We start from the raw sequence: 27,473 nt of genomic DNA on the forward strand, positions 1-27,473 counted from the left end.
TTACCTACAAGGCAAATTTAAACTTATATCCCGATTTTCCTAAAAAACAATGTGAGCGAAATGTTTTCAGATCTACAGAACTTGTTATAACTTGTACACAAAACACCCACTCTATATAACAAGAATATTGACGTATAATATCTAAGGACGGGCTATTGGGGCACTAAAAATCGTACTAGTTCAACGGTGCTACCCACGAATTCCAGCCAATCGTGCAGTCTAACGCGACTAATAGTTGCGACCAATAGCGCGCGAATGCGAACTCGTCAACCAATCGCGCGCGTGATGCGAACTCATCAACCAATCGCGTTGTAGCGATTTCACACCGCTGTACTGGCCCCTGTCATGCCTCATTTTTATTGCCCGTAAAGCCAGTCCCTAGATATCTATGTCAATGAACAAGAATGAGTAAATGTAAATAAAACTGGGCTGCTCACTGCTCAGTCTAAAATTCAAATCTGTTTAAATTTCTGTACGGCTACCATCAGTTTGGCACTAACATAAACGCCATCGAGAACGTAATTTCCTTTCTATACATCTCGCTCGTACTCGCATATAAGTGCAAACGAGATGTATATAGAAAGTAAATTACGTTCTCGATAGCGTATATGTCAGTTTTGACACTGTCAGTGACTCATGGTACGGGCTCTGAAAAATAAAGAAATACACTTACCTATGTTGAAATACGTACTTTATTTTAACAAATTACATCCTTAAATAATAACCATCTTCTTATCAGGAATTTGGGAAGCTGGGTTGGGTACTTATCTAGTGCATCACCACTTAATGGAAAAATTCAACCGCCGTTTAAGGTAGGTAGGTGTAACGGTTCACGATTAACGTGTCTTTTCAACGCATTTCTCTGACAAGCCACATAACATAGAAATAAGAGCATTATCGATTTATCATTATCAACAACAATAAACACAACCAAGATACGCCTCACAATTGATTTACTTCATTTACATATTTTCATAAAACGTCCATCCTTTATGACAAACTTAGGCGCTTCATGTCCATGATTGGTCATAACTCTAACAAATTCCCCCGTGAGAGTACTCGTAATGACCCTGGCCATGCAGGTGAGGTATTTGGTGCAGCGCCACTCTGTTGTCGAATTGGTGCTGCGTCGGTTGAAGAAGGGGTAACCTGCGACCACCAGCAGGGGCTTCCCGCGATTAGACTTTAAGTACATTACTGAAACATAAAAGAAATATGTGTCTTATAATTCTGATGATATATACATAATAATAATGATGAGTGGCATGACATTAAAGCTCTCCAAAGAGTATCTACGTGTTGGATTTATAGGCCCGTGAATTCCAAAAAAGGAGACACACAAATGATGAGTGGTACTAGATACCGATATGCTACATAATTTTTAATTACCGCGACGAACCGAAAGGGTAATGTTACCTATAAATAAACTTATATGTAATAAGGAGGGAATAAAAAGAAGATAAATAGATAAAAGTATATTCAGATAAGAAAAATAGTACATTACATACCTAGGGAGGTGAATTCGTAAATGCTCCAGATCGCAGGTGTTTGTGGCATTGATCGCATAAACATGCGATCTGGGGCTTTAAGGCCTGGCCAAACACACGGCGCGACGCAGCGCCGCGTCCGCGCCGCGTGATGCCGACGCGATGCCTGTTCAAACAGGGCGCGCGCGGATCGCGCTCTCAACACGCTCTCAACGCGCGCATGAACGCGGCGCGGCCGCGCGGAATCGCGGCTAACACGGACCGTGGGAAGCCGGCTTAACACGGGCCGTGGGAAGCCGGCTTAACACGGGCCGTGGGAAGCCGGCTTGATGTGACCCAGCGTGACGCGGCGGGCCGCCGCGTCCGCGCGGCGCAGCGCCGCGTGGGCGCAAGGGGCCGCGCGGCGCGGGGCGTGATAGAAGCGGGGCGTGATACCGGCGGGACGCAGTCTGTTTGACGTCGGTAACCTGTTAGCATGTGCCGCGGTCGCGCGGCACGACCTCGGCGCTGCGTCGCGCCGTGTGTTTGGCCAGGCCTTTACGAATTACCGCCCGTGGTTTGTCTTACGTCTTGCCTTGGCCAGGAAGTGAGACTTTTTGTATATTTTGTATGTTTTCTTTTCTATAATAAGGATTTAATTTATAAAGTATTCTTTGATTAGTTTAAAAATTATAAATAAATAATAAATAAATAAATAATGTATGTTCCGTACATATGCTCTTTAATTTCCCCGTGGCCAATGTCCGGATGATGCGAGCTTTACAGTGGAGCACCCCGCCGCCCGTGCTGCAGCGCCACTCCTGGGTCGTCTTAGAGCATGATCTGCGTTTGTAGAACGTGTAACCATCTATGACCAAAGTGATGTATCCGCGGCTGTTCCTGGCCCAAATCACTGTAAAATAAATGTAAGCTTTATTGATTAATTTATCGATTTCCGGCTTCGCGCACAGGGTTTAGTCAGTTTGTTTTTAGCAAGTATGTGACAGTTATTCCAGATTACAAAGTAAAATTTTCTCTAACAAAAGTATAATAACAATAACTGTTGTTGTTACTGAAAATATATTAAAATACCACCAAAACTTGACATCTAAAGATACATTTTTCCGTATCAGTATTACATTTAAGAAGTAGCTTTTTGGCAATGTAGAGCAGGCAAAATATCTTGTGTATTTTAGCTTTTTATCTTCATTAAACTTTTAAATAAACTGCATAATTGGACGTCGTTCAGTGAAAAGTAGAATCTTCAAAAATTACTCGTTTAAAAAAAGTCTTTTTCGTTTTCACAGAAAGTTCCAATTTTATTGACAAGTTTTTGTGGGTAGAATCATTTCATTTCCCTAAATTACGCACAATTCAGTTGCCTACCTATACCTATATTATACAATAATTTGTAACAAACTCCATCCCTAATAATGTGATTAGGTAGGTGCAGGCAGGGTGCAGGATATCCACGTTGTGCGCACAACCTGTGCGTGGGTGGCGATTTCAAGATGGCACCATGGCCAAGATGGCAATCGAATGCAGAAAAAGAGACGAAACGCTATTGTACGAGGGCTGTTTGATAAGTACTCGTTTATGAAAAAAATAATCAGTTGTTTTTGTTTATATGCATATATTTTTCTTCATAGTCTCCTTTTAACTCTATACACTTGTTCCACCTATATTCAAGCTTCAATAAACCATCCAAAAAGTATGATTTCGGAAAGTCATTAAAATAGGCCTCTGTGGCGGCAATGACTTCGTCATTTGATCCAAATCGCTTACCACCGAGCCATTTTTTCAGGTTGGGAAACAAAAATAAATCGCATGGGGTCAAATCTGGAGAATACGGGGGGTAAGGCAATAGGGCGTAGCGTAATTGTGTTAATTTAGCCATCACAACTCTAGACGAATGAGCTGGTGCGTTGTCGTGATGAGACAGTACTTTTTTATTTTTTAAATGGGGTCGTTTGTCCTTCAACCCAGCGTCAAATTCATCCAATAAATTGGCATAGTACTGCCCTGTTATCGTTTTCCCCTTTTCTAAGAACTCAATATGTATAATACCCTGCGAATCCCAAAAAACGGTCGCCATGACCTTTCCAGCCGATGGAACGATTTTTGCTATCTTTCGCGCAGGTTCACCCGGTAAAATCCACTGCTTCGACTGCCCTTTCATTTCCGGGGGGTAGTGGTGACCCACGTTTCGTCTACGGTCACGAAACGACGCAGAAACTCCTTCGGGTTACGTTTGAACACGGCCAAACACTGCTCCGAAGTAGTCAGTCGGTTCCGTTTTTGCTCCTCCGTGAGTAAACGCGGCACCCACCTCGCCGATACTGTCTTCATACCCAATTTTTCTTCTAATATGTTTTGTACCCGCTCGATTGGAACATTTACAGCATCAACGATTTCTCGAAGTTCAATTCGGCGGTCGGCTAAAACGATATTTTCAATTTTCTTAACCATATCGTCTGTAGTCACCTCAATTGGGCGGCCTGGGCGATCCTCATCAAAGACGGTTGTTCTCCCCCGCTTAAACTCGTTAAACCAGTATCTGACGGTTGTCATAGAAGGAGCACATTCATGGTAAACCGCTTGCATTCTTACTTTTATTTCATCACATGTTTTTCCTTCCAAAAACAAGAATCTAATTACAGACCGATACTGCTCTTTCTCCATTTTCACAATTTTAAGTTCACGCTTTCACTGAATCGCTGTCAAATGAGAAAAAAACAAAAGAATGCTGTTTTTTTTTTAAATTTTCCCACCTCTGAAAAATGGCTTAAAACGATTGTATACATATTTTCGGCCAGTGATATTAATACATTTGGAAAACGGGTACTTATCAAACAGCCCTCGTATGTCTATCACTCTTCCATATTAGTGAGATAGAGACATATAGCCTTTCGTTTCATTTCTATACGAACGAATGTCATCTTGTCGTCATGCCTCAGACATATATGTATACGATAGAACTTTGGTATATACAGTATCCTTGGACAGCCGGATACCCTTGATACTATATTTTGTGATATACTCCATTCCTAATAATAAATTTTGGTGCAGGATGTCCATGCTGTGTGCAAGACCGGCGCGTGCAGATTTCCCTCAAGTTGTTGACAAAGACACGCGCCGAGCATATATTGTTGGCTGTACATCGCCACTCAACCAGTTTGGTGCCGGCACGCTTTCGGTGGAATGTGTAACCATGGAGTAGAAGGAGATCGTTGCCTCGTGAGTTTTTGATCCACATACCTGAAGAGAAAACTTAATTGTAATGCGCAAGTTGCATAAAAATTTTCGTTGAGTTGTTATTTTTGGCCTAGCCTTTGCCCAGCAGCGGGATACAAAAAATGTTAAGGGAAGTAGTAGCACTTCCCGTGGAAACTTTTTACACATCTATGTTTGCGACCGAGAGAATCTCCAATAACAAAAGATTGACCACACTGTTACATCTTTATTAAATCTGTTACATTATAAAGAGACGCTATATTAAAATTACAATCACGGACCTTCGCGACAATGTCCCAACGTAGCAGGGAGGATGACTTCGTATAGTCATGTGTAGTTTACTTACATACATCAACGCACGACATCTAACATTTTACGTGCACAGCCATCGTTTGGATTTAAGTTGCTCTTTCTGGATGTAAAACGTGTAGCCGTTACATTCTAAAGAAGAGTCCATTTTTAACATAGAATCTCGGAGCGTCGTGACGATGGTCCAACGTAGCTCGGATGAGTGCTAGGTCATGTGTGGTGTACACCGCGCGACATTTCGCTCCGTACGTACATATATAGCCATCGTTTGGAATGCTGCTGCTCTCACTGGATGTAAAACGTGTAGCCGTTACATTCTAAAGAAGAGGCCATTTTTGACATAGAATCTCGGAGCCTCGTGACAATGGTCCAACGTGGCTCGGATGAGTTCGAGGTCATGTGTGGTGTACACCAAGGCGCGACATTTCGCTCCGTACGTACAAAGCCATCGTTTGGACTGCTGCTGCTCTCTCTGGATGTAGAACGTGTAGCCGTTGATGATACAAATACTCTTACCGTTTTTATTTTTCGCCCAGCTTACTGAAAATAAAAAACCAATTACTGTAATTTATCTTGACATTATGATTGGATCGTCAGTTTCAAATAATTTTTAATAATAGGTATGTACCTATACCTATTACAGCACCGTTGTGTATTTTAGATGAACAAGCTGTAGATAAGTAAGCAGACAAGAAAGTATCACTAAGGAAATAACATTAGGATAATTTAAATGTTGAAATACCATTAAACTATTTATTACAACTAATTTATGTACCTTTGAAACATGTGTATGGTTTTTTTAAGGTGAAAACATAACAATTTTATTATTAATAATTTATAATCTATAATGTTGATAAAATTATAAGATAACTATTGATAAAATTGAATGATAGAAAAACAAAAAATGCAATCACTACCGCATTGCTGCCCCAAGAATGCCTATGTGTCTTAATTGCCACAACAATAACGACACGGTACATAAACAATCTACTACACAAGCCAAAAGAATAAGGCAAACAAACTACACTGTAAAGGACACTTTTAAACAAATATATTATGACTCAGCTTTGAGTGTAGCACGGCAAGGTACCTATTAGGTAGATAGATATAGTCTGTATTGGGACAACGCATCAACCAATGGACCACCAGACAGCTCAGGAATATATGTTTTTAATTATTAACTCATTCAATCACTTAGTGCATGTGCATTGTACATTTACGTCTACTAAATTATACATTTTTTGGTTCTAAATAGGTCATAAGATTCGGTTTAAAAAACTTTAGAAACACAATTTGGTTCTATGACTTGGTAAGACACACATTCTTAAATGAGATCGAACGTAAGATATAATCGTAATTAAGAAGATAAATAAATAAATTTATCGTAATTATTCTTATATTAAAATAGGATTCAGATTAGTAGTAAAATACGGTTTAATCCTGACTAATCTGTCGTACATGATCTCATTTCAAGGCTAGTCTGGGTCAATTGCGAACGTGATTGCCCGACCATCAGTGTCGGATAAACACGAACACTAGAGGTTTTGTTTTTGTTATAAAAGTTAAGAATCGACTAACTATATTATTATTTAAGTAACTAAGATAAATTTAGGGCATCTACAATTCTACACACCGGTAGTAAATAATAAATGAAAAATAAATAGCGACTTTCCTACTCGCTTAAATTATAATTCCACTTACATACTTGTATAAAATTTACCAAAACATAAACACTCCTAGTTAAATAGTAGGTACCTATGCATTTACGAAAGTTGTATCAACATGAGCAAAATATATGCGAAAAAGCTTTGCTCTTTTATGACAACATAAAATAAACAATCTTGACTTATACTTGAAATATTGCGCAAATTTACAATTCGCAAAACCGACAGTTTTCAAAAATACAACAATAAAATTACTGGTTTGTAACCATCAAGCTCAATCCCGATAAATTTAGCACCTTGTGCTACCGACATTCGGTTTGCTACTTTGTATTTATAAGTTTTATAACACAATAGTTGTTCCCATTTTTTATCTTCACCTCCTTGGCATTCGTGGCCTGAATTCACTTCCCCCATTTGACACCATATGTTAGGGGCCAATGTTCTACACTAATCTACAGTTTGTAGTAAATGCCATTGTAGATAGCGTATCTAGGAGGCGGGTGTGTATGATTAGATAAAACATGTATGAACTCCCGCCGGGGGGGCTCGGCATCCGTAGTAATTATCTCCGCGCTGCACCTCGTCCCGGAGAAGCAGACCCACCTCATGGAGTTCTGCTTACTCGTCAGATGACTGTACGTGAAGCCGTCGATGATGCAGAGGTCGAGGCCGTGTAAGTTTCTAGTCCATGTTACTGGAAAATGAGAAATATTTTACCCATATACACGAAGTTATTCTAGCAAATATAGGCATTGACAACGCGCGTGAAACTTACTGTATTTTTGAGGTAAAGGTCGGAAAGGCATATTTACTAAAAATGGAAATTCTGTAAAGGGGCCCACAGATAACCAGTTCGCCGGACGATATCAGCCTGTCAGTTAAACGCAAAAGGTGAAAGTTCCAAACAACGAACAGGCTGATATCGTCCGGCGTACTGGTAATCTGTGGGCCCCTTTAAAGTTCATCAGCTCTCGACTCTATCAACATTAGGGTGTCAAGTTTCGGCGGTTCCGCGGCCGGTTCCCTGACACTGCGGGGTTGCGTAATGCATCGCAATCATAATGTGTATTTTAGTGTTAAGTTATATTTTTATAATATGTATGCTAGTTTTTAAGGTATTTATGTATGGGCCACTAGTTGCCTGAAATAAAAGATTTCATTTCATTTCATTAAGATGACCTATACACATAACTATAGGTATAATTGTAAATAAAATATTCGTTATTTTCTAAATATGTAACAGTTACAATTACTTTTTTATATTAAATTAAACGGACAAAAAATAATCAAAAACATCTATGAGTGCTCCCGGGCACACACATTCGTCTCGCTAACGCTTACGCTCAGTAAAAGTGAGAGACGAACGTGAACTTACTGGTCCTTAATCAGTGCATAACCCATTTATTCTCGAATAGACAAAAGTAGAATTCCATAAATCTCTAAAACTGATTTTTTTTATTTGACTTTAGATTTTAACATATACACCATCGACGATTGTAAACACAGGGGGTCGGTGACAGTGCTCCAATGAGTAACGAATGACCTCTTTGGTGAAAGTGGTGTAGATCTGAGCACGACATTTTGCGAATCTCGTGCAAACCCAGCGCATGGTGGTCTTGCTCTGACGGTGGTAACAAAACGTGTAGCCGTTTACTATGCACATTTGTTTGCCTTGGCGATTTTTAGTCCAAGTGACTGAAATAAAACGAAAAAAAGTATTTCATCATGTACCTGAGTGATTCTCAAAATAGTGGCATCGGCAGGTTAAAGTGAAAGCATTTTATTTATTTTTACTTTTTTCAACTTTTAATGATGAGAAAATATTATTAACCTATCATTTTTACCATTTTTTCGAAAGGGAACGAAATAATCATAAAAATGTAAAAGTTATAGCCTGTTAAAGATTTGAAGGTACAGGTGAAAGTGACATTAGACAGGTTAAAGAGAGTTGTATGGAATATAAAATAAAAGTGAATATATATATTTGAAATCTTTTTACAACCAACGTTATGCCAAATCTGAAAGTGCTCTGATTTTAATTTGTTTATACAAAAAATATGTGCGGTCTAGTTATTTATATTTAACTTTCCCTTCCTGTTTTCTTCGCTGATACTTTTCTTTATTTTTTCGTTTATACTCAGCATATAGTTCTGGATTTTTCATAATTTTTGCATATCTCTTCTTTTCATTTTCCCTTTTCCTAGCTAACAACTCTTCTTTAGACTGCTTTTTTCTTCTGTTTTCCCATTTCGCCTCTAAAATGTGATTAATATACCTATTATAGCACTTTAAAATGAAATGAATGTAGGTAAGGTGCAGCGAGGCAATTTCGACTCCAGGGTAATTTCTAATCTTCCATGTTTTACATCATTAACTAGGGTTCCATATAAGTTCAGATAGTGGAAAAGATGTGTTGTGTGTGTTGTGTGAAATTACCCGGTAGTCGAAATTGAATTATTATGGTGCAGCGGGCACCTTACCTAATCTGTATTGTAGGTACGTGGTTCTGAAGAAAGTTTCCCTACATCAACATATGTAAATAGGACCAGAGCCTAATAGAAAATAAAGAATAATACGTTAATGTAAATAAATTGTTGTCACGATCTAGAAGCTCTCTGAAAAGCTTAAAAAAGCACTTTAAAATAAAAATATTATTTTATATGCCTTCATTGTACATTTATGTCGGTGACAGTGGTAAGGTGACAGTTTTCATAAGCACGAAGCCAAAATGCAATAACTTATATATTAAATAAGCATACATTCCATTCAAAAACTCGATGACAGGTTAAGATGCCACTATTTTGAGAATCACTCACCTGACGAATGTTGCCTGGTATCAAATGCAGACATAAACTAAAACACCTAAGGTATCTTAAAATAATTTTTATTATATAGCATATAAAAATCATTAAAATACCGGACATTTGGTATGCCGACGTTGCAGTTGGCATGCCGTTCCCATACAAATTGCAGTCGGGTTGTAGTCCGTCTGTATCGGCCCCTTTTGTCGTTATTTTACATGACTAGGTACGATTTCATATTAACACAAAAACCATTAACAATTCTAAAGGTAGGTGGTAAATGACAGTGGTGTAATGTGGCACGAATGACCTCCCGATTGTGGGAGGTGTAGAACTGGGCGTGGCATTTCAAAGTGGAGCAGACCCAGCGTATGGTTGTGTGGCTCTGGCGATGGTAGCGAAACGTATACCCGTTTATAATGCCCATCTCCCTGCCTTTGATATTCCTTGTCCAAATAACTGAAATTTTTACATAGTTAGTAAAAATTTAACTTTGCTTATCAGGTAGTAAATAGCTGAGCTAGTCTTTACTCGAGGAAGTAAGCACGCGTGACGTGCGAAAAACTTTGTATAATAATCGTGCCAAAAAATACTCGTTATGTCCTGTATTGGTTGTATCAGTTGTATGTGGGTTTATTTGCAGTAAATATAGACGAACAGTTTGATTTATTTACTAAAATTTTATTTTAGAACATACAGAAATCTACACATGAGCGATACTTAAGCATATTTTCTACCGGTCAGTTACGAGTTTCAAACGAGGACACACAACGATTAATTAAATAATAATTAATGACACATTTTGGAACCGTATTTATATAGAAAGCTATGTACAAATTGCATAGAAATGTTTTTTATTATATTATTCAACAAATAAAATAATCTTATTTAGCATATGATAAAACAATGACTTCACTAGACTCTCACGTAAATACCATATTTAATAATTAAAGTCGGAGTCTTATTATTATGATCCAAGGTGACCCGAATAACTTGTCGTACTTGCGTTGTGATCGTCTTGGCGCGGCACGGCCGGCCGAAAGTACAGTACAGACTCACTGGATGAGAGATGTCCCTGCCTCTGGCAGCAAAATGAGTAGCCATCCGTTATTTATCTACCTATACCTATAGGGTTACCGAATCTCGTCGAGAAGATTCGAATAGAACATTATGACATAATGAACTATTTGACGACACCTCCTATGTACAAATGTAATAAGTACCTAAATTTTTTATTACCTGACCTAATTAGAGTTTCACATAAATCCCGTCTTTAATAATAAAAGTGGGAGGCGCATGATTATGTTTCAAGGTCGCTCGGATCACCTGTCGCGAGTGTGTTGTGATCATTTTGGCGCGGCACGCCCGGCCGAAAGTGCAGACCCACCGGGTTGAAAGCTGGGCCTGTCCTTGGAAGCAGAAGGTGTAGCCGTCTACGATGCACAGGTCTTTGCCGCGTTTGTTACGAGTCCAGATCACTGAAATTCAAGGGTTAAAAAAGCCATGTTATTATTTCTTTTTAGTTTTATATATTCAAATCGGTTACGTGTTCAGAATAATATCAGCGTGTTCTAAGGGCCAGTTGCATCAACCACATTTGACAGATTGATCAACGTCAACCGGCGCGCCCCGGCGCTTTACTATGAAACTGTGGGAACACTAGATTGACATCGTGTGTTTTAACGGAAACACAGAATTGTTCTGATAAGAACAGTTTGCAATCGACTGACAACTCTGCGATTAAACAGAGAAACAGGACGTGCCCTGAGAAGGGCAGTTTGCGTGCTCTGAAAAGAGCAGTTTTATATCGTCCTGAGAAGGACGGTTTAATATCCGGAGCCTGCAGCATCCCCGTCGGACTCGTTGTGTCTTCAACCAGCGAGAGCGTAGCAGCGGAGCGAGACACGGCGCACGACGGGACGATGTTGACTCCACGGCGGCCGGCGAGCGAAAGGACCTCAGCCGGCGCAGAATTCAGTTTTATTGAGAGCGACTCGCGCCGCGCATGCGCAGTGGCACGCGCGCGCGCACACTCTTCCGCGCGCCCCGCGCGGGGAACTATCTCTGTCTCACTCTATTGTAAATATGTCTCTTTCTTTGATTTTTGTATATATACCGTGTTTTCTTTAAATAAAATACTATTACAACTACCGAAGAAGGAGGAGACACCAACAAGCGGGCACCGCGCCGCTCCACGCACGCCCTCCGGACAGCCGCCGACAGAGGGAGACAGCCCACAGCAGCAGCGTGGCCCCACAGCCACAAAGCCACTGAGAGGCTACACAGAAGATAAAATGCCATGACAGGCCAGCCGGCTAGTTATGGCCATGAAGCCACCGCCCTAGAATAGGGCACTGAAAAGACCCGCCCGTAGTTACGGGCGGCGATTTGAAACCGCCAAAAATCCCCAAAAGGGATGGGAAGGCATCTCATACCTCCCTTCGGGAGGTATGAAAGAAGCAGACGAGAATAAAATACTATTCTATTCTTGTACTTACAAACAAGCGTTTGAATACTACTAACCTTCTGATAACAATATTGGCCCCAGTCTGCCATAAAACTTTCCATACATAAAAATTTAGCGAACTCTTTAACAATACGAACAGTTTGGTGCAACCGACACTAAGTATCACGATTACGTAATAAGATAGAACAGACACAGAATAGAATGGAATATAATTTATTCGTAAGCACAAACAAACGAGACAATACATAATATAAAAGAAAACACAAAATAAGATTAAACTGCCACGAAATGGCCTCATCTCAGCATGTTGCTGGTGGCTTCCAGCGCTGGTCTTCCGATGACTTAAAAAAACATAGTGTACAAATAGTTAAATAAGAAAAAGTTACACAGGAAGAAGATACAACATAAGGACTATATTAAATGAAGACTATTTATTTATACATTCGGTTAAAAGCATGTAGGTACCTAATTATGATAAGGGAACTTAGGTACCTAAGTAATTCTAAAAAGGTAAGATCTGGAATCAAAAATAATAGACTGCACGCATGGCATAGGGACGTTACAGTTTGTAATAAACACCGTCCCTGATTGTAAACTTGGCCGCCTCGTGAGTGTGGTCCAAGTTGGCACGGATCAGTTGGCGGTCCAGCGTGGTAAGCACCCTGGCGCGGCATCGACTCGTTCCGAGTGAGCAGATCCAACGTATCGTGCGTCTCGCTTGCAGTTGGCACAGGAACGAGTAGCCGTTCATTATGCAGAGGTCCTTCCCGCGTCTACTTTTAACAAAAAACCCTGAGAAGAGAAGTTTTTTTTTACTGACTTTCATACGTTATAGGTAATGAATGACATTGTGAGGCGCAACTTAATAATACGTAAGTAACACATTTCACGAGATACATTATATTTAAAAAAAAAAGCTGCTTATATTAAACCTTTAATATGAACTAAAATAAAAATGTTTTGAATCAAAAATGTTTTTGTATAAGTAGATATTAACATAATTGTGCTTTCACGTAAAAAACAGATAATAAAGCTGATACCGAATAACAAAATAGAGCGTGTAGAATGTAGATATAGCGTTTTACTCACAAATCATATACTCGTACAATTTTCTGTGTAATTACAATTATGTATTAGCAATGAAAATTAATACCAGGTGCCCGTTTCTCAAAAGCTTGACACTTGTAATACAAGTGGAAGTCCCTTTATAACAAAACCTGTCAAAAAGTGACATCCGCTTGTACACATTACAAGTTACAACCAGGGATGTTGCGAACATCCGCATCCGCATCCGCAACCGCGGAACTTCCGCATTATTTTCAACATCCGCATCCGCATCCGCATCCGCAAAAAATCGATGCGGATTTAATGCGGATGCGGATGTGGAACAGTTCGGTACAGGAACGTCTTAGCATCGGCGGAAGTGCTAGACTGCTAGGTAATTTAGTAATTAGCCACAAAACGTATTAGAAATTAGCAGTCAAGCGTGAGTGGGACTTATTGTACGGAACCCTTGGAACGCGAGTCCGACTCGCACTTGGCCGGTTTTTTGAAATAAAAATTACTAAAATGTAATATTTGACGTTTTTTATGTACCTATCTTGACATCCGCATCCGCATCCGCATCCGCGGATGTGAGCCTCGAAAAATCCGCATCCGCATCCGCATCCGCGGATGTCAAAAAATCGGCATCCGCAACATCCCAGAGGGCCTACCGCGAACCACGTTCGACGTGTTTCCTCTCTGTCGCACTTGTAAATTCGTACGTAAGTGTGACAGGGAGGCAACACGTCGTACGTGGTTCGCGGTAGCCCCTCTGGTTACAACCTTTTGAGAAACGGGCACCAGATAAGTACATTTATTTAATGTGTATACCAAATACCAAAGTTTCATATTATTTCAGCATATCGTTTTAAAATGATAACGTAAATTCAATTGTATGACGACGCTTATATTCTTGTTACTCTTAAGGTCCCAGTTTTAAATAAATGCCATTCATGATCACAAACTTAGGGGCCGCGTGTGTGTGAGCCAAGTCAGTTCGTATTACATATTGGCAGTCGAGCGTAGTTGTCAGCATGGCACGGCACTTGGCAGTCCCGAGAATACACGACCACCGAATTGATTTTGTTGAGTTTGTCGTCTGACAGTAAAACGGGTACCCGTTTACTATGCACATGTCTTTTCCGCGATTGTTTCTAGTCCATACCACTGAAATGTAAAGAAGAAAATTCAAGTTTGCTGTTTTATTACTACGTGTAAAACTTAAAACAAAACGCACTAGACACAAAAGTAGGTAAGTACAAGTAGGTTCTATCACCGATGGATTCCGTCTTTTTCTCACTGTATTAATTAGGGAGGGACGGGTAATTTATCTTGCTGGCGAGACTCTGTCGCGCTCATCTTGTGCTAGGCTCACAGGGCCACGTGAGGTTCTTGGACCGCTAGATTGTGATGTTTTAGCGTTTCACCGTTCATCTCCGAATTTAAAGCCCATTTACAACTGCTAGAGTAGGCGAGGCCAGATAGGTTCCTATAGCCTGTCCGATTTCTAAGGGCTCCTCTACACGATAGGCCAGCGCCGGCCACTCCAAGGGACGCAGCCATGCGGTAGAATGAGATAGCAACATCGCTTGCTCTAACGCATAAATGCGTCCCTTGGAGTGGCCGGCGCTGGCCCATCGTTTAGAGGAGCCATAAGATCAAGTCCGCCATAGATTTATGTGAACAGGATATCGGAATAAAGCCGTGTTACGATATATTTAGCCACTTTGACGTCAATATTATATATACGAGGGGCGTTCAAAATATTCTCGGTATTGATATCTTACGACCTCTTCTAAAATTTCTTTCGTTACTGGCCGCTAAGGTTTATTCATTGACATTAAAAAAAAGTATAATTCGAACCGAGATGGTCTTTTGTTTTTCTGCAATTGCTGAACAAACATGAACATCATGAGCGAATTGACAATGTTAACTAAATTAGAACATCGATGCGTGATAAAATTCTTGACAAAACAGGGTAAAAATCAAAAAACCATAAAAGAGGAAATGGATTGTGTTTACCGTGAGTCTGCTCCTTCTTTATCTACCATTCAAAAGTGGTCAAGCGAGTTTAAACGCGGAAGGGAGAGTATTGAAGATGACCCTAGACCTGGCCGGCCTGTAGTAGCTACTTCACAAGAAAATATTGATAAAGTGGAAAAACTTATATTGGAAGATGGTCGAGTGAAGGTAAAATCTATAGCACAAGTAACCAATCTCTCTATTGGTACCGTACATGATATTATACATGACCATCTTAATATGTCAAAAGTAAGTGCAAGATGGGTTCCGCGAATGCTGACTCGGCTTCAAAAAGACATGCGTGTAGCTTATTGTTCCGATTTTATTGACCTGTGCGGTGAAAATCCTGATGAGGTGCTGCAAAGAATAGTTACTGGAGATGAAACCTGGGTTCATCATTATGACCCAGAGAGTAAACAAGAGTCCATGCAGTGGCACATTAAGGGTTCAGCTCATCCCAAGAAGTTCAAGGTCATCCCTTCAGCTGGCAAGGTCATGGCCACGATATTTTGGGATTGTGAAGGAGTATTACTGATCGATTATAAAGAAAAAGGTGTAAATATCACAGGACAGTACTACGCTAACATTCTACGTCAATTAAAGGATGTAATTAAAGAAAAGAGGCGAGGAAAGTTAACCAAAGGTATTCTGCTTCTGCATGACAACGCCCCCGTCCATACTGCTCATATTGCCAAGGCAGCTATTGTTGAATGTGGGTTTAAAACTGTTACTCACCCACCGTATAGTCCGGACTTAGCCCCCAGCGACTTCTTTTTGCTCCCCAATCTTAAAAAGGATCTGCGTGGAAATAAATTTTCTGACGATGAAGCATTGAAGGCGGCAGTGGAGGAGCATTTTTACACGAAAGATAAAAAATATTTTTACGAGGGATTAAAAAAAATAATTGATCGATCTTTTAAGTGTATGAACATAGGGGGGGAGTATATTGAAAAATAAAAATATCAAACTTTTCGTACTTGTTTGTTTTCATTCTCATACCGAGAATATTTTGAACACCCCTCGTAGGTATTTGATGCTAACTATTCCATATCCACATGATTGGAAAAATAAAATTGGAACCAAATTACGTTTGACTGAATACTTGTTTTATTACGAAATGAAATACGTTGTATACGACTTAACCTACAGTTTACATCAAGGAATAAAATATTACCTACTTAAACTTGTTATACAGAAAAAAATAGCACACACAAAAAAAATAAAGGATTAAATCTAACAATTTACCTTATCTAATACCGCTTTAACAATAAGTTTTCCAAATACCAAATCTTTCATAAAATGAAATACACATAATGGTAGGTATCAAATTTCAACGAAATTCACCAAAGGTTTAAATGGACACTATTTCTGATTACTAAAATGGAGGCGGTGTGAGGATGATCTACATACTATGGCCCGTATTACGATCAAGCGTACTTGGTATCATGGCGTGGCATCTGGTATTGCCAAAGGTGCAACATAAACGAGTTATTTATTTATTTATTATTTATTTGTTAGCCTGTTGTGTCCCACTGCTGGGCAAAGGCCTCCCTCTCTTTCTTCCACGCGTCTCGTTCTAGGGCAATATTAGGCCAATCTTCCCGAAAGACGTCAAGATCGTGCCGCCATCTCCTTCGAGGTCTGCCGCTACGCCGCACTATGTTCGGTGTCCACTCAGTAGTTTCCTTGGCCCACAAGTCGTTTGGCATACGGCAGATGTGTCCGGCCCAGTCCCATTTAAGCTTAGCGGCTGTCAGGGCTACGTCGGCTATTTTAGTTATACAATTTTATAAAAAAACACAAACACTTAATCAGAAATAAGGATTAAATAGAAAATACATCGCTTTCAAACACTGAAACATTTCAATGCAATCCATCACAGCTTTAAATAGACACCATCTTTGATTATAAACTTGGGGGCGTGGTGAGAGTGGTCCAACGTCGCGCGAATTATTTCACGCCCGGACGTAGTGGCTATCACGGCGTGGCACTTCGCAGTGCCGAGGGTACACGCCCACCGGAGGGTCTTGGCCCTTTTCATTTGGCAGTAGAACGAGTATCCGTTTACTATACATACTTCGTTGCCGCGGGAATTTTTAGCCCAAAACACTGAAAATACAATCAAGATTTTATGTTTTTGCTTTGCATATACCTACAGGCTGTAACAAAAATGTGTGTAATTAAATTAAATAATAGTAAAAATCTTATGTCCAATAGCGTAAAGGGGAAAATCATATAATTATAATAGAATGTACGTTTAGATGTATAATTTAATATGATATATGATTTCAATAAAATATTTTACATAATTATTATTGTTACATCGATCTGATAGAAGACATAATATACATAGCTTTATCCACTTATAACTACAATATTTATTAAGTAGGAATATGATAGGTAAAAGGTACCAACCAAATTACACGATCGGCCGGTATAAACCAATTTTTAAATTATATAAGTAGTTATGTTATTCTTTGAATAACACTTATTATGACTGACATTTTAATATTAGTGAGGTCTTAGGGTTTATCGAACGAGCGAGCGAAGCGAAGTGAAATTCTTACATTCAATTTGGAACACACGGCTGGTTAGGGGCACGTCCCGGTATTTCGATGTTTTTAAGCTGAACTATCAGAGGATAGTTTGATACACAATAACTTAAGTAAATTTGTTCTAATTTAAACTAGTAGTTCGCCCCGAACTGTGAACTCGCGGATGCATTTACCTATACCTTGACCATGACCAATAAAACGACATCCATGACGACTTTTATGACATACTGCATGGCCGCCATCTTGGAATCCAAATTGATCATCATTTTCGAAATCAGCGCCCCCTAAAACCTATAAAACGACATCCATGACGACTTTTATGACATAGTGCATGGCCGCCATTTTGGAATCCAAAATGGTCATCATTTTCGAAATCTGCGCCCCCTAAAACCTATAAAACGACATCCATGACGACTTTTATGACATAGTGCATGGCCGCCATTTTGGAATCCAAAATGGTCATCATTTTCGAAATACGACGGACGTGCCCCTAGCCAGCCGTGTGTTCACTTCACTTCACTTCGCTTCGCTCGCTCGTTCGATGAAATTGGGTGAACGTAAAGTTGAGGGCATTATATTTTAGTCATTAAATTTTGAGAAGGCTCGATCAAGAGGTTATTGAGCTAGAAGAGCTTAAAATGCTAAAAAGCTTGCTATTCTGGTCATTTTAATTGCAAGAAAGTTTGGTATCAAATGAAAGTGCTCGGTTTACACATTTATAATAATTTATAATTTAAGATTTTTATATAATTAGCAAGATAAAAACGAAATAAAATAAACATAACATTAGTATTTGACATTTGACAAGAAAGATTACGGCTTACCACAGATATAGTTTATTTTAATTTATATGGTGACTTAAATTTATCAATTAAGGGCTCCACAGATCTTGCAATGAGTTGCACGCGGTTTTCGATCCTTTGCTTTGACGACTGCATTCAATTGATCTTTTTGGCGAACCGCGAGTTCTCAGTTCGGGGCGAACTACTAGTTAATCCCTATTAATGAAATAGAGGAACTTATGAAAGAATTAAATATATATAGAGTAAAGTCGACATAGAATCTATTGAAATGTATAGACATTTAAATGATCTCTACTACAATCGTTACATCTTGTGCATATGTCGCAGGCAAGTTTCCAGCTCACTACTGCTCGAATTTGATTTTTATGCCATTTCATTTCATATCGGACACGCAAACATGTGCAAGCCTACACAATTACGCCAATTACAATATATAAAGGAAGTAAAAATCTTTCTTTAACAGGGTAAAATTACCTAATTTTGATATAAAATCCGTCCCTGATAATGAACTTCGGCTTCGGATGCGCGTGGTCCAGACTAGACCGGAACACGTAGTAGTGATCCAACGTGGTAAGCAGTCTGGCGCGGCACTTGCTCGTGCCGAGCGAGCAGACGTAGCGGAGAGAACGTCTGGTGCGCTGCTGGCCGTAGAAGGTGTAGCCGTTCACTATGCACAGGTCTTTGCCTCGGGGACCTAGGGCGAAGATCACTGAAATTACCTAATTTTGATATAAAATCCGTCCCTGATAATGAACTTCGGCTTCGGATGCGCGTGTTCCAGACTAGACCGGAACACGTAGTGATCCAACGTGGTGAGAAGTCTGGCGCGGCACTTGCTCGTGCCGAGCGAGCAGACGTAGCGGAGAGAACGTCTGGTGCGTTGCTGGCAGTAGAAGGTGTAGCCGTTCACTATGCACAGGTCTTTGCCTCGGGGACCTAGGGCGAAGATCACTGAAATTACCTAATTTTGATATAAAATCCGTCCCTGATAATGAACTTCGGCTTCGGATGCGCGTGTTCCAGACTAGACCGGAACACGTAGTGATCCAACGTGGTGAGCAGTCTGGCGCGGCACTTGCTCGTGCCGAGCGAGCAGACGTAGCGGAGAGAACGTCTGGTGCGCTGCTGGCAGTAGAAGGTGTAGCCGTTCACTATGCACAGGTCTTTGCCTCGGGGACTTCGGGCGAAGATCACTGAAATTACCTAATTTTGATATAAAATCCGTCCCTGATAATGAACTTCGGCTTCGGATGCGCGTGTTCCAGACTAGACCGGAACACGTAGTGATCCAACGTGGTGAGAAGTCTGGCGCGGCACTTGCTCGTGCCGAGCGAGCAGACGTAGCGGAGAGAACGTCTGGTGCGTTGCTGGCAGTAGAAGGTGTAGCCGTTCACTATGCACAGGTCTTTGCCTCGGGGACTTCGGGCGAAGATCACTGAAAATATACGGTACCGTTTTAATAACGATGAGTTAACGATAGTATATACGTAATTAGATATAACGCCATATCTTGTGAGCAGTCTGGCGCGGCACTTGCTCGTGCCGAGCGAGCAGACGTAGCGGAGAGAACGTCTGGTGCGTTGCTGGCAGTAGAAGATGTAGCCGTTCACTATGCACAGGTCTTTGCCTCGGGGACTTCGAGCGAAGATCACTGAAAATATACGGTACCGTTTTAATAACGATTTTAAACGATAAGTTAACCATATATTACATATGTATGTACTGAGATATAACGCTGTATCTTACCCCTATACAGTTCGTTTTTTAGCATTAGAAAAAGACTGCGCGGTCTTGACGTGTCTTTTAATTGAAAAACGCTTTTTAAAATTCAGTAACTATTACTTATGAAAGCAAAAAAAATTGTTTACCTTTTTTCTAATGCTCAAAAAAAAAGGAACTATAATAACAGAATATTAAATTACTTACTATCACAATCACAAATAATTAATTATAGTAATTATATAATGGATATACTTTGGATGCAAGTTAGTCTTTCTGGTTGCTTGTATCATACAAGTACATTTTTTAAATAATATAAATATTCGTGTATTGTTACAAAGTGTTTTGCACAAATATGTATAGTATTAATTTTACAATTGAGATTACTTTATCATAGCAAGTAATACCTACACAAAAACAAACTTACAAAAATGTCTTTCTCCTTTCGAGAAAGTAACTTTAATGTTTTGTGAGTGACATGATTACAATATCGTATTGATAAAGTACCTAGTTAGTTTATAAAACAACTTAAAACTTCTCTTAAACTCTAATGTTACTCAGGCAGTTACAAAACATCGTGTCGGAACAACATGATAGTGTTGGTAATGTTATATTATGTTATTCCTGTTTCACAATGTTATATGACATTATAAAACCGCCAGTGTAGGAGCACTCAGCAGTGTTGGCCGAAGCGTTAATGCAAATGAAAATGTTGGCCATTAACCATTATAAATTGAACTGTAAACTGTAATCGTCCGTTACGGTTTAAGGTTCAATTTATAATGGTTAATGGCCAACATTTTCAATTGCATTAACGTTTCGGCCAACACTGGCACTCAGGCACACTTCACATGACAAGAAAGATTTGACCTCTATACCATCATTGGGGCAGACAATTACAATTTGTAATAAATACCATCCCTGATAATATGCTTGAAAGACGGATGAATATGGTCCAACGTGGCTCGCAGCACCTGGTGTGCGTGGTTGGTGATCACACTCGCGCGGCACCCCCCGCCGAACGTGCACACCCACCGCATAGACGTCTTCGTCTTGCCTTGGTAACAAAATGTGTAGCCGTTCACTAGGCATATCTGCTTGCCGCGTTTACTCAGGGCCCAAACGACTGAAAGTATGGAAGATAGTTATTTTGTTATTCGTATGACTAAAGCGTTGTTTATTTTATAGAATATGCAAAGTAGAGGTTGAATCCAAACGGATTCAACCTCTACTTTGCATATTATGTAAACTATGTAAACACTTTACATATTAAATAAATTCGGTCAATTACTTAAAAGTTTAATATTGCCTATGAATATTAGAAATCTTGTAATATTAATACAATTTTAGTATTTTTGATATTTTATACTTATTTATTACGCTAAACAAAAATAAATTTGTATTACATACGCCAAATACAAGAAGTATGTAGGTCGTATCATACGTATAAATGAGGAGAAAATGGGGGGTGTCATTCTGAATCCCTAACAACGTTTGTCCTAAAGTCACTTGCCCTAACTGGTTTGTCCTAATGGGCACATGCCATTACGATCAATTGTCATAACGATTATTTTCCATAATGTAAGGTTCTGAAAAATGGTTAGGTTTTAGAACTTGCTGCCACAAAAGTGGGTTAGGTTAGGGTTCAACTGCGACCCTCGCAAAAAAGAAAATATGCATAATAACATTAAGATAAGTAATCAATATTAGGATAACCAAAATTAGGGTTTTTCGTGTTAGGACAACTGATCATTATGACAAACAATATTAGGGAATGCATCGATAGGAGAAAAGACTTTAGGGATTTAGATATGGATCCGAAAATGGGATAATAGACTTTATTGAGTTTTATTGTCGCTTAAAAATCTGATCCCCACTCGATTTTAGGTACAACAGGGTGCCTACATGTATAAGAATTGTTTATAGAAAACTCCATTGAAACATAAGATAACTATGATATTGATGAATCTTAAGTATATTTACAGTTGAAACTTGGATATTTACTTAAATTTCACCATTGTATCTTATTTGCTGGTTATGATCTATCCGTTTATGATAAAATTATTATTGCGTTGTAAATCAAAGCACCTATAATATAAATAACCCTAACAAAGAAAACAAAATCTAAGTAGCTAACTAAACACCTAAAACAACTAAACAACTAAACCGCGCGCTTTACACAAATTATATTCAAATTATATCTATCTCTTGTAACTTACATGTGTCATTTACGAATGAAAAGATAATCATGAAACATATACTTGTTACTTTTCTTAATGATAACACCATCCACGATTCGAAATTCTGGGGGCAAGTGCGTGTGGTACAATTGGCAATGAATAATTTTGCGGTCGAGCGTCGTGGTCAAACATGCCCGGCAGTTATTCGTGCAGACCCATCGTATCGTTTTTATACACGTGACTTGGTGGCTAAATGTATAGCCGTTGACTATGCAGACATCCTTCCCGCGATTATTTTTGGCCCAAGTAACTGGAAATGTTCAGAAGTAGTTATTATCTTACTCAAAAAACATACTTATATAAGTATTACAGGAAATTATTGGTTATATTTTGTATTGAGGAAAAGTGTGAAAAAGTAACTCTTTGTTTGGTTTAAATTATATTAGCCATGTAAGCATAAGATTCAAATTCAACGTAGGCAGCAAAAGTTTTATCTTATCAACCATTATATTGAATAAAGCAGGGTAAACATCACTAATTCATCCTTATTCCAAGGTAAATAAAGAAACCTAAAATGTACGCGTTCCATGTGCAAAGAAAACTCCACGTCTACTGGCAACTAAAACTCTTCGAAACAGTTTTATTTATCACTTAGTTCCCATTGCCACCTCTTGTCTCCATCATCAAAATACAATTTAAAATGCCAAAAAGAAATACTTAACACTAAAATACAAAATAAACAATAATAAATAGTTAATTATGTAATATTAATAATCCGTCCTTAATTAAAAATTTCTGTGCAGGATTGGAACGGTCTAAAAGTCAGACGTACACTTCCCGCTCATGCGTGGTCAAGATCCTGGTGCTGGTGCGACAACAATTCGTTCCGAAGTGCAGACACAAACCTTTGCCCTATAATTTGACTAAATACCCATCACTGACTACAAAATTCGGGGCAGGATGAGAATGGTCTAAGAGCCCTCTCAACACATCCCGTTCGCGCGTGGTCAAGATCTTGGCGCGACATCGGTTGGTCCCGTAAGTGCAGACCCATCGTATCGTTTTTATACACGTGACTTGGTGGCTAAATGTGTAGCCGTTGACTATGCAAACATCCTTCCCGCGATTATTTTTGGCCCAAGTAACTGGAAATGTTCATAAGTAGTTATTATCTTACTCAAAAAATATCTAGGAATTATTGATAAAATTTTAATTAAAGAAAACAATGTAATATTTAGCATAAAATAAATTCAGCCACTTGCACCATTCCACTAACCCGGAGTTAACCGGTTGCCATGGTTACCAGTACAATTTGACGCTGGTTTAACGCTTTAACCGCTTAAACCCGGGTTAATGGGATGGTGCAAGTGGCCCTTATAGTTTTATATTACGGGTCATTAGATACATTACGTTAAATAAAACAATTTAAACATAGTAACGAGCAATAAAACAAAAATATTCTATTGACAATGATATTTTTATCATTATGTATCTAATTACATATTTCTTTCCCATTTTGACTATCTGAATATTACTTCGATTACGGGCGTCATTCACGAACGATAAAAGTGACATTCGGGTGTCAACTGCTACTGCATTACTTAACTTGATTTTTTGGCAACTTGTTGTTGTTGTTGTTATTTGTCCTAGGGCACCCCGAAGGTGCAAGGGCCTCCACAAGATCCTTCCACGCCTTTCTGTCTTGAGCAACCGTCTTGGCCTCGTTACAGCTCAGTCAATCAGCTCAGTTTTAGCAATGGGGTTCGCAACTGTGGCGCCATCATAGCTTGCCTATTTTTCTATGAGATTTGGCTTAAAGGGCTGGCATCCAAAGCATTAAAAAAACAAAAATTTGACATAATTCTAGGGACTGACAGGGCAAGCTATGATGGCGCCATCTGCTAAATATTTCGACCGCCCGACCCCATTGATTTACATCAGATTAATCATGGTATCTTATTTTCTGGTTATAATCTGCTAATGATAACATTATTATTGCATTGTAAATCCTAGTTCCTTTAGTTAGTGCAAACAACCCTTATTTACAATGAAAACAAAGTCCAAATAGCCGTACAACTATTTTTAACAAATTATATTCTGACGTATTGTAACTTACATTGTGTTATTTACGAATGAAAAGATGGTCCCAATTCACTAATTTCTTGGCCCTTTTTTTAATCATAACACCATCCACGATTTCAAATTCCGGAGGTATGTGGGTGTGGTACCATAGGTGACGTACAACGCCGCGGTCGAGCGTCGTGGTTAAACAAGCACGGCAGCGGTGACGGTTACTGCTCGTGCAGACCCATCGCATCGTAGTATTACTCGTCACTTGATGGACAAATGTGTAGCCATTGACTACACAGATATCGTTCCCGAGTTTAGATTTGGCCCAAATCACTGAAATTATACAGTAGTTATTTTCTTGCTCAAAAAACATACTTATATAAGTATTACAGGAAATTATTGGTTATATTTTGTATTGAGGAAAAATGTGAAAAAGTAACTCTTTGTTTGGTTTAAATTACATTCATCCATGTAAGTATAAGATTCAAATTAAACGTTGCAAAAGTTTTATCTTATCAACCATTATATTGAATAAAGCAGGGTAAACATCACTAATTCATCCTTATTCCAAGGATCCTTAATAAATAAAGAAACCTAAGATGTACGTGTTCAATGTGCAAAAAGACACTTCAATCAGGAATTCTTCTTTCTTTCCACGGGCAACTAAAACTTTCTGTCTTGAGCAACCGTCTTGGCCTCGTTCCAGCTCAGTCAATCAGCTCAGTTTTGGCAATATATTTACATCAGATGAATCATGTTATCTTATTTTCCGGTTATAATATGCTTATGATAATATTATTATTGCGTTGTAAATCCTAGTTCCTTTAGTTAGTGCAAATAACCCTTATTTACTATGAAAACAAAGTACAAGTAGCCATACAACTATTTTTTAACAACTTATATTCTGACGTATCTTTTTTGTAACTTACATTGTGTTATTTACGAATGAAAAGATGGTCCCAATTCACTAATTTCATGGTCCTTTTTTTAATCATAATTTTTTTAATAACACCATCCACGATTTCAAATTCCGGAGGTATATGGGTGTGGTGCCATAGGTGACGTACAACGCCGCGGTCGAGCGTCGTGGTTAAACAAGCACGGCAGCGGTGATAGTTACTGCTCGTGCAGACCCATCGCATCGTAGTATTACTCGTCACATGATGGACAAATGTGTAGCCATTGACTATGCAGATATCCTTCCCGAGTGTAGATTTGGCCCAAATCACTGAAAGGATACAGTAGTTATTTTCTTACTCAAAAAACATACTTATATAATTATTACAGGAAAGTATTGGTTATATTTTGTATTGAGGAAAAGTGGTAAAAAGTAACTCTTTGTTTGGCTTAAAATTATATTCATCCATGTAAAATAACACGTTCAAATTAAACGTTGCAGAAGTTTTATCTTATTAAGCATTATATTGAATAAAGCACGGTAAACATCACTAATTCATCCTTATTCCAAGGTAGATAAAGAAACCTAAAATATACGTGTTCAATGTGCAAAGAGACACTTCAATCAGGAATTCTTCTTTATTTCCACAGGCAACTAAAACTCTTCGAGACAATTCTATTTATCACTGAGTTCCCATTGCCACCTCTTGTCTCCATCATCAAAATACAATTTAAAATGCCAAAAAGAAATACTTAACACTAAAATACAGAATAAACAATAAAAATAATTAATTATGTAATATTAATAATCCGTTTTTAATTAAAGATTTCGTTGCAGGATTGGAATGGTCTAAAAGTCAGACGTACACTTCCCGCTCATGCGTGGTCAAGATCCTGGTGCTGGTGCGACAACGATTCGTTCCGTAAGTGCAGACACAAACCTTTGCCCTATAATTTGACTAAATACCCATCACTGACTACAAAGTTCGGGGCAGGATGAGAATGGTCTAAGAGCCCACTTAACACATCCCGTCCGCGCGTGGTCAAGATCTTGGCGCGACATCGGTTGGTCCCGTAAGTGCAGACCCATCGGAGCGTATTGGATTGCCGTTTTTGCAAGCTGAATGTGTATCCGTTGACGGTGCACATGTCTTTGCCGCGCTGGTTTTTGACCCAGGACACTGGAAAAGTTAATTATCATAAATATAATATAGAAAACACATGTTTTTTTTTTTTCTTCTTTTGCCTGGCTCCTTCCCATTTACTTGGGGTCGGCCCTTCTAATCATGCGTCGCAAGGCCCGTCGGTCCTGGGTCGTCTGGGTCTGGGTTATTTTTTAATTTAATTAATATATACCTTATGTAAAAAGATCATTAATTAAATTTAAAAAAGGTTTTAATTTAGACAACACGTATAGAAGTAGGTACACCCATATAAAAGTGCAATTTAAAATGCCAAAAAAGAAAAATTCTAATGTACTTACGCAAAATATTGCTCTAATTCTCGATAACATGAACGATGAGAAACGCTGAAAGGACGCTGAACATTTTGCGTTTACTAAGCATGATGACACGCACGATTACATTAAGATATACCTACTTACCTACTACATATCTTGATGTAATGTACCCCATGAAAAGGTACCTAGTTTTTGAACTAGTTATCTACAGTGCGAGTGCTCGTGTCCTAACACAGCGCCGCCGCGTTCATAAATAAGTTCGGAGCGTGCTTGCTTGCCACCTTTGGTGATAAAAATGTGTTTGAACCTGGAATCTACAGTTTCACTAATAATTCATTCTTAATTACAAAGTTCGGGGCAGGATGCGAGTGCTCCAGCACAGCGCTGAACACCTCTCCTTCATGCGAGGTCATGACCTTGGCCCGACATTTGATGGTCCCGTACGCGTCCGTACAGATCCATCGGAGCGAGTTTACATGCCGGCAGTGGAGCCGGAACGTGTAGCCGTTGACTACGCATACGTCTCTCCGTCGTTGATTTTTGAACCAGTAAACTGAAAAATAGGTTATTTTAGTTGTAATAGAATTCTTACAAAAATTACATCAAATCAATCATTATTCGACAGCGAATCCGTTAGCTCCGAAGAATTGTGCACTCTCCCGCGTCCTCGGTTCGAAAATCCGAATACTTAGTTACTGTGTACTGCCAGGACTTCGGTTAAGTAGCGTCAAAAAGGCATCATAAAATATGAACAATGTTGATAGCAAAATCCAACTTTGAATG

The 27,473-nt window shown here is 39.1% G+C and overlaps 1 protein-coding gene across 21 annotated transcripts in view; it reads right to left on the reverse strand.

The window, feature by feature from the left end:
* LOC134661654 (protein tramtrack, beta isoform) overlaps window positions 1–27,473 on the reverse strand; it is a 506,900-nt gene that overhangs the window by 247,892 nt on the left and 231,535 nt on the right. Inside the window, exon 5 of one of the 21 annotated variants that reach the window (XM_063518128.1) lies at window positions 944–1,197. The exons of 18 other annotated variants lie outside the window; for them this stretch is intronic. In XM_063518128.1, coding sequence (XP_063374198.1) covers window positions 959–1,197 — 239 coding nt within the window. In that variant the 3' untranslated portion in view covers window positions 944–958. Of the gene's footprint in view, window positions 1–943; window positions 1,198–7,099; window positions 7,368–13,877; window positions 14,153–27,473 lie in introns of those variants that run through there. 2 more of the 21 variants (XM_063518097.1, XM_063518053.1) reach the window with 2 other exon arrangements.

This window comes from Cydia amplana, chromosome 2, assembly GCF_948474715.1.
Source record: "Cydia amplana chromosome 2, ilCydAmpl1.1, whole genome shotgun sequence".
Taxonomy (NCBI): domain Eukaryota; kingdom Metazoa; phylum Arthropoda; class Insecta; order Lepidoptera; family Tortricidae; genus Cydia; species Cydia amplana.